The sequence below is a fragment of the Scyliorhinus torazame genome, chromosome 14 (assembly GCF_047496885.1).
Source record: "Scyliorhinus torazame isolate Kashiwa2021f chromosome 14, sScyTor2.1, whole genome shotgun sequence".
Taxonomy (NCBI): Eukaryota; Metazoa; Chordata; class Chondrichthyes; order Carcharhiniformes; family Scyliorhinidae; genus Scyliorhinus; species Scyliorhinus torazame.
Window position 1 is genome coordinate 18,929,215 of NC_092720.1, and position 9,270 is coordinate 18,938,484.

Consider the following 9,270-nt stretch of genomic DNA (forward strand, 5'->3'; position numbering starts at 1 on the left):
ATTTTTCTGCGGCCGAGGGAACATACACAGTACATACATAGTAGACAAAAAGAAAAGAATAATCGACAGAGTACATTGACAAATGGTACATCGACAAACAGTGATTGGTTACAGTGCGGAACAAGGGGCCAAACACAGCGAATACATGAGCAGCATAGGGCATCCAGGCTAGATGCCCTCTCTTTCTGTTGGGACAATGTGAAATAGCTCGACACAATGAATGTCATCAAATGTCTTTTGATTCCCAAAGCATCAATTATACTTGGTTGCAATCCACACTTTTCAATTGAGAACTCAGATAATTTACACAATCCCACGTTAAAGCTGAGCCTCAGTAAATGGCCTCTGACACAAATGTCAACCCACGTCCTCTATCCTCGGACACTGATCGACCTCCATCATAGTACAAACATCTGGTGCTGTGACCTGGCTAAGATCTGAAGTGATTAAAGTAACTGCACTGTATATTGATTCATTTTCTGGGAGAGCTGGTCAAGAAGATGTAAAATTCAAATTTATGACTCTAACTAGTGGCGCGATTTCCCCCTGATTCCCATTGACTTTAGTTTTGCTAGGGCTCCTTGGTCAAATTCTTGTTGTCACCCCCTCTAATCTCTTGAGTTCAGCTCATTGTCCATGCTTAGACGAAGGCTGTAATAAGGTCAGGAGCTGAGTGGCCATGGTGAGACCCAAAATGAACATCAGTGAGTAGGCTATTACTGAGTAAGAGCTGCTGATGGCACGGTCCATGACACCTTCCGACAATTTTCTGGTGATTGAGATTGACCTGTGGGGTGGCAATTGGCCAGGTTGAATCTACCTGCTTTTTGTGGACAGGACATCCCTGGGAAACTTTCCATATTGTCGGGTAGATTCTAGTTTTGTAACAGTACTGGAACAACTTGACCAGGGCCACGGCTAATTCGGGATCACAAGTCTTCAATACTATTGCAGAAATGTTATCAATGCCCAACACCTTTACAGTATCTATTTAGTGAAGTTATTGTCTTTGGTTTAAAAAACCCAGAAAGACAGACAGGGGCAGCACAGACTTCACAGCGCCAGGGTCCCAGGTTCAATTCCCGGCTTGGGCCACGGTCTATGCGGAGTCTGCATGTTCTCCCCGTGTCTGCGTGGGTTACCTCCGGGTGCTCCGATTTCTTCCCACAAGTCCCAAAAGACGTGCTTTCAGGTAATTTGGACATTCTGAATTCTCCCTCTGTGTACCCGAACATGGGTCGGAATGTGGCGACTAAGGACTTTTCACAGTAACTTCATTGCGGTGTTAATATAAGCCTACTTGTGACAATAAAGATCATTATTATTATTTCTTAAATTGTAAGAGGTGGGGAAGTGTTGATTTCCAAATGGACCTGTGTGATCTTGAACATGAGTCACTACAAGCTAGCATCTAGATGTGGTGAGCAATTAAGAAAGCAAATGGTATGTTGGTCTTCACTGCAAGGGGATTTGAGTACAGTAGCAAGATTGTCTTACAGCAGTTGTATAGAGCATTGGTGAGACCACATCTGGAGTATTGTGTACAGTTTGGTCTCACTTACCTAAGGAAGGATATACTTGCCGGAGAGGGAGTGCAACTAATTCCTGGGGTAGCAGGATTGCCATAGGAGGAAACATTGAGGAATTTAAGTTTGTATTCTCTAAATTTTCAAAGAATGAAAATAAATCTCGGGCGAGATTCTCCGACCCCCCGCCGGGTCGGAGAATCGCCGGCGGCTGGCGTGAATCCCGCCCCCGCCGGTTGCCGAATTCTCCGGCACCGAATATTCGGCGGGGGGCGGGAATCGCGCCACACCGGTTGGCGGGTCCCCCCCTGCGCGATTCTCCGGCCTGCATGGGCCGAAGTCCCGCTGCTAAAATGCCTGTCCCGCCGGCGTAGATTAAACCACCTACCTTACCGGCGGGACAAGGCGGCGCGGGCGGGCTCCGGTGTCCTGGGGGGGGTGGGGCGATCTGGCCCCGGGGGGTGCCCCCACGGTGGCCTGGCCTGCGATCGGGGCCCATCGATCCACGGGCGGGCCTGTGCCGTGGGGGCACTCTTTCCCTTCCGCCTTCGCCACGGTCTCCACCAAGGCGGAGGCGGAAGAGACTCCCTCCACTGCGCATGCGCGGGAATGCCGTCAGCGGCCGCTAACGCTCCCGCGCATGCGCCGCCCGGAGATGTCATTTCTGCGCCAGCTGGCGGGGCACCAAAGGCCTTTTCCGCCAGCTGGCGCGGAAATGACATCTCCGGGCGGCGCATGCGTGGGAGCGTTAGCGGCCGCTGACGGTTGGGGCTCGGCCCCCCAAGATGCGGAGCATTCCGCACCTTTGGGGCGGCGCGATGCCCGACTGATTTGCACCGTTTTGGGCGCCAGTCGGCGGACATCGCGCCGATACCAGAGAATTTCGCCCCTCATTGAAACTTAGCAAATTCTTACCAGGGAGTGACAAGGTAGATGTAAATGCAATGCTTCCCCGAGCTGATGAGTCCAGCACCAGGAGATAAAGCCTCAGAATAAGGTGCTCACCATTTAAGACTGAGATGAGGAGGAATTTCTTCACTCCGGGGTGGTGAATCTTTGGAATTCTCTACCCACAGCGGGCTATGGAATCTCAATTATTGAACATGTTCAAGATAGAAATCAATGCCATCACAAGGGTGCCATTAGCATCGCTGAATTCTCCCGCTAACCAATATCCTAGGAGTTACCATTGACCAGAAACTGAACTGGACCAGCATTATAAATACTGTGGCTTGAAGATCAAGTCAAAGCCTGATAATTCTGCATTGAGCAACTCACCTCCTGGCTCCCCAAAGTCTATCCACCAAGGCACAAGTCAGGAGTGCAATGAAATACTCTCTACTTCACTGAATAATTGGAGCTCCAACAACACACATGAAGCTCAATACCATCAAGGACAAAGCAGACCATTTGATTGGCACTCACTACACCAAAAAATCACTTCCTTCATCACCGATTTATAGGATGCACTGCAGTAACTCATCAAGGCTCATATGACAGCAATTCTGCAACCACCTTGAACACCATCGCCTGCCTGTTCCCGTCCAAGCCATACACCATCCTGACGGAACTATATTGCTGTTCATCCCCTGTCACTTGGTCAAAATCCTGCAACTCCATCCCCAACAGCACTTTGCTGTACCCACACCACATGGGCAGCTATTCAATAAGGTGGCTCACCACCACCTTCTCAAGGGCAGTCTTTGATGGGCAATAAATGGAATCTGAATCTAAATGTAAAGCAGGTTCAAAATGTGTCTGGGCAGATGGATCTGGTGTCTTTGTTCATGAATCACAGAAAGGTATGCAGGTACAACATGAAATTAAAACGGCAAATGGAATGTTAGCATTTATTACAAAAGGCCTGGAGTATAAAAGTAGAGAAATGTTGTTGCAATTGTATAGCGAGTTGGTGAAACCACATCTGGGGTATTGTGTCCAGTTTTGATCTCCTTATTTGAGGAAGGATGTGGTGGCATTGGAAGCAGTTCAGAGGACGTTCGCCAGATTGATTCTGGGGATGAAAGGTTTGACGTATGAGGATAGAGTAAACAGCTTGGGCTTATACTCGCTGGAGTTTAGAAGGATGAGAGGGGAGCTGATCGAGGTATATAAAATACTAAAAGGGATTGATAAAGTAAACATAGATTAAATGTTCCCCCTTGTAGGGCAATCGAAAACAAGAGATCACGGATATAGGTTGAGAGGCGGTAGATTGAAAACTGAAATGAGGAGGAACTGCTTCTCGCAGAGGGTGGTGAAATTGTGGAACTCGCTGCCCCATAGTGTGGTGGAATCTGGCCATTAAATGGTTTCAAGAAGGAGATAGATATATTTATAATAAAAAAAACAGGTTATAGGGATATGGGGAACAGGTAGGGAGGTGGATTTGAGACCAGGAAGAAATCAGCCATGATCTGATTAAATAGCAGAGCAGGTTCGAGGGGCTGAATTGCCTAATTCTGTCCCTAATTATGTTCCTGTGGTCTAGCCAGCAACGCCTGCATCGATGTAAAGAATAGATTTTAAAAATGCAGAACTTAAGGAAGAATAGGGAGGACACCTAAAATCCTGAACAACATTCCTTCTTAAAAGACCATCAAAAACAAACTAACTTCTAATTCAATAAATAAATCCTGTTTTGGGGAACAAAATTGTCTGCAAATTTGGCAACAATTACGTGAAAATAATTTTTTTTAAATGTGAAGTGCTTTTGGTCTCCCAAAGACAGGAGAGCCAGTGTTTTTGTTCTTTCTTTCATGCGTGTGGTGTAAAGTTGCTGTTCATAAACATGATCTCACCATTGGAATATTGAAGGACATCATGGTTCTTGCTACAACCAAAGATTGCGTTGACCCTGAGTCACCAACAATCACAGGGATGGAGGAAGTTCCCTCACAGTTATAATTGGAGGCATCTTCATACGGTCCACTGGCTAATGTTAATGCTGCCCTCAGTGAATGAGTCGGTGTGGTACAGGTGTCATAAATATTATAACCTAATGTTATATTTGGTAGGAGCATTGGGTCTTTGTTTATTTCTTGCAGTGCAAAGATCATCGTCTGCATCCAGCGAAAAGACCTGGAATTGAAACTGAGAAATAGACGTTCATTGGTTAGTTGCTGTTTTACAAATTTAAAGCTGAGAAGATTTTACATATCATGGGCTGGATTCTCCAGTCGCCGACGCTGAAATCGCATTTGGCGATCGGCCGGAGAATCACAGTTCCCGGCCAAATCGGGGCGCCGTGCCATGTATTGACAGCCTCGGGACATTGCCTGATGCCCGCCCCCCGATGCTCCGCCCTCGGCCGGACGAATTTCCGACGCCATCGGTCGGGTGTGGTCTCATCCGTCGGGAACTCGGCGTGGCATTAAGGGCTATGGAGAGAGAGAGGGTAAATGGAGTTGAAATCAGCCATGATTGAATGGTGGAGTGGACTCGATGGGCCGAATGGCCTTACTTCCGCTCCTATGTCTTATGGTCTTATGGCAGCTGCGGACTCAGTCCAGCACCGCCACAGTCGGGGGAGGCCGATCCGCAGGCAGGGGGGACATTATCAGGGACTGGAGGCACTGTGGGGGGTGGGTGGTCCCATGAGCAGTTAAAGGGGGAGACTATTTTGTGGGCCGGGTCCGCGAACGGCCGCCGCCATGTAGCACGGCACGCGGGTGCTCTACGCTGCCTTGATGCTCGCCCCCAACAAACGGAAGATCGGTGGCTGTTTTACGCCATTTTGTCTGTCGTAAGATGCCTCTGTTCCCACACCGGCGTGGGGACATAGTCTCAAAAGCGGCGAATCCATCCCCATGTGTCAGACCAAAATAATTCACAGATAAATAACGCACCGTCATCAATTTGACTGGAAAAGAAACAATTTAATTGCAGCCTGCTGGACAATGAAAGATCTCAGTAGCTGCTAAAATTATGAAAGTTATAACTGCCAAATTAATTATATTAAACGTGTTAGCTTGGCTTAATTAATGAGGCTCTGGTCGCTGATCTGAAAATTATAGGATGGGTTATATGGGCTTTATTGTGTGTCCCTCTGAGTAAAAGGTTGGGGCACTTGCTTGTGATCTCAAGATCTCACCCAGAGCAATTTCACGCTGGAAGCCAATCAATCAGATCGGCAGCAACGATGTTTCATAGAATTTACAGTGCAGAAGGATGCCATTCGGCCCATCGAGTCTGCACCGGCTCTTGGAAAGAGCACCCTACCCAAGGTCAACACCTCCACCCTATCCCCATAACCCAGTAGCCCCACCCAACACTAAGGGCAATTTTGGACACTAAGGGCAATTTATCATGGCCAATCCACCTAACCTGCACATCTTTGGACTGTGGGAGGAAACCAGAGCACCCGGAGGAAACCCACGCACACACGGGGAGGATGTGCAGACTCCGCACAGACAGTGACCCAAGCTGGAATCGAACCTGGGACCCTGGAGCCGTGAAGCAATTGTGCTCTCCACAAGGCTACCGTGCTGCCCCAGCAATGCCAACTAGGAGAGGTGACCACTGTTGGGCTTACAGCAGTCCCATCATGCTGAGGAGACAAGATAACTCGCCAAAAGGAGCACGGGACAGGGAGCAGGTCTCAGGTTCTAAAGGCAGGAGGGAGAGTTCAGAGGGGGTGACCGAGGAAGGTGGTGTCTACAATGGGCCTAGGGGACCCCCAAAGGAGTTTATCACCCTTATCCGAGACCAGACGGCACAGCTAAAGCTGCTGGTCTTCTAGTATGATGTGGCCTCCTACTGCTGTGGATAATATAGCAGAGGATGCTGAATGAAGCTTTTAAGAGGCCATTGATTGGCTACTTACAGTTGTAACTTGCCCCATGGGTGGGCTTGCTGTCCGACATCTCTCCCCCACCCTTCATATCTCCACATCTCCCTGTCAGATTTCAGACTGATCGGGGTTGGAGGGTAGGCGGCCGGAATGACTTCAAACCAGCATCACGTTTGCTCCATTTCCATCTCCTTTTGCCTTACATCATTATGCCTTTGTCACGTAATCATTCTATCCAATCACAGGCCTTCCGTAGGTCCTTTACCTATCCCCATTTTCACTGTGGCTCTGAACTTGCCTAAAAGCTGTTCATCTCTAATAGCCCGCGGTTGGAATGAAAGGTCATCGCTCTGAAATGTCAACTGTTTCCCACTCCACAGCCTGACCTGCAAAGTATTTTCATCAATTTCCATTGTTATTTCTCTGAATGTGAATTCTGACATCTGCAAATTACAACAGAAATTTGCATCAAAGTTTAAATGAAACTATTCCACGTTAACGCACTCCTGGCAGTGTAACTTGAATATAAACACTGAATAAATGTCAAATCCATGCCGATATCGGCCTCCACTACTTTAACTTATAGTAATAAGTGCCGTATACTCTGCCATCTAAATTTATTTCCCAGTAGATTTCTATGAACATCTTAGGATAGTTTTGTACTCAGCACTAATTAGCACTAATTTGTTAATGTCTCCTTGGAGACAACAAAATTAAAAAATAAATGCTGCTTCAGAACTTGCCTATCTCCTGATACAGTGATCTCGTCAATGTCGCGCAAGAAGCTTTCTATTCCATTCGGACTGATCTTTCAGTTCATAGATGCCGTTGCAGGGGTCACAAAGAAGGAGAATGTTTAATTTAATAAGCGCACCGGTGCCAAAATTAAATTAAATTATAACATAATAATAAAACTTTAACGGCAAAGATGCCATTTAAAAAAAATTTAAATTTACAGTGCCCAATTCATTTTTTCTAATTAAGGAGCAATTTAGCGTGGCCAATCCACCTACCCTGCACATCTTTGGGTTGTGGGGGCAAAACCCACACAGACACGGGGAGAATGTGCAACCTCCACAAGGACGATGACCCTGAGCCGGGATCGAACCTGGGATCTCGGCGCCGTGAGGCAGCGGTGCTAACCACTGCGCCAGCGTGCTGCCCCAAAAGATGCCATATTTAATTCAAAAGCCATAGTGGAGTAATTTCCCTTTAGCTATGGGCTGAAAATTGGCTTTGACTTTTCAATCTCGGTTGATGTTGCTTACTTGATCTGAACATTCGGTGACATGAACATTCTGCAAAACAATTGATAGTATGCGAAATCCGACTTGTGCAAAGACACAAAATGGGTGGAACTGCATCCACCCATCTGCTGAAAGAGTAGCAGTTTTGTAGTGCAGCCACTGTTGTAAATAATGCAGAAGATTAGAGGAATGGGATGGAAAAATGGTCCTTTAAATGTTAATTTGCTATTGTTAAGTTCCAGATACATTCATTTTTCCTCAAAAGATGAGAACACCTTCTTGTCAAGCTATTTCACAACAGAATGTGAAAATATTTAAATGAGCTGCCCAATTGCTAAGTTTGCTTACTAAATTCTACTGGACAATCTCGCTGGCATTTTTCACAAATGCATAATGAAAAAAAACAATAAGACTACACTCAAAGAATGAAGAAAATTTTCCATTACCTGGCATTCAACATTATTGCAATGATAATTCCTAGTGCCCTGAGATTCTTACGATTATATTTATCAAGCTAAATCATACTAATATATTATTGGTTATTTCATTACAAAGATATATTAATTATATTCTCAAAGAGGTATGGAAATGTTGCACATTTGTGCCTATAGGTTTTCTACCTCCTCACCATACTGATCCCTATCACGTTCTCATGCTATTTAATCTTAGCATTTCCTTCTTTGATGTGGTGATTGGCCCAACTTTAACAACCACATATAATAAAGTCTCATATCCTAATATCTGTGAGAAAATAAAAACTTTCTGATCACCTACTCTTCAAACAGATTGCTACTAAATGTTGATTCACTCTCCATAAAAATTAAGTCTTAGTCTGTAGTTTAGATAATTTGGATAGGGTTAATGATTTGAAATCACATGAAAATATTCACTGTAATCATTTGAGGGTGCGTTCCAGTGTAAAAAAAATACAGGACACCCTTACATCCCGACTTACCCATCACAGACTGGTGGTGATGGTTCCTCGTGGAAAGACAGGTTTGGTTGAATTGTTCTAAAATGAATAGGAAACAAGCCTGTCAGGACAACATCGCCCTTCCTAGAGACTCCAGAAAGATCGAATTTCCCTTGGTGTCTGCACATTGGATCAGATGCTCCAGCAGTGGCAGACTTCAGAAGAAACAAACTCAAACACAACGGGAAACACATTCCCATATTTCTCATGCAGCAACTGTCACTCTGTTCCTTTCCACCCCTCATTTATACTCTCTCAGCAGATTAACTAGTGTCAAGTGAATAGATGGATGATTAAATGTTGCAAGCAAACCCACCTGAAAGCTCAACACTGCCCAAATCACCAAAGCCTTCATCCCACCTGAGAATAGATATTACCTGAAGAATGCACAATGTTATCATTTATATCTCCATGGATAAAGGCAACGGAAACTACTCTTTACTTCAGAGTCCGAATATCTTCTAAAATAAGAATTAGAAAGCCCTGCCTTCCTCTCAGAAGGCTCGGTTGGTTTACACGATGCGCAACTTAATCATGAAGGTAGAGACCCCAGATTGGATCTGTGCTGAATTAACGAATCCTAATCAGGGCAGTGGTTGGCCAGGAAGACACAGATTTTCATTCTTGTGTATCAGTCCTTTAAAAACAACTCCAAGCATTTCATACAAGATGAATTGACTTCCCCCAGAATAGTGACTGTTATGAGCCAGGCAATGATTGCACCAGCGTGAA

General features: G+C 45.7%; 1 protein-coding gene across 1 annotated transcript in view; it reads right to left on the reverse strand.

Moving 5' to 3' along the window:
- Nucleotides 1-8,666, reverse strand: part of LOC140389474 (extracellular calcium-sensing receptor-like) — a 32,005-nt gene extending 23,339 nt beyond the window's left edge. Inside the window, exons 1-2 of the mRNA XM_072473605.1 lie at nucleotides 8,521-8,666; nucleotides 4,328-4,619 (exon numbers count right to left, since the gene is read on the reverse strand). Of these exons, the coding sequence (XP_072329706.1) occupies nucleotides 4,328-4,619; nucleotides 8,521-8,666 (438 nt within the window). The remainder of the gene's footprint in view (nucleotides 1-4,327; nucleotides 4,620-8,520) is intronic.
- Nucleotides 8,667-9,270: the final 604 nt, after the last annotated feature.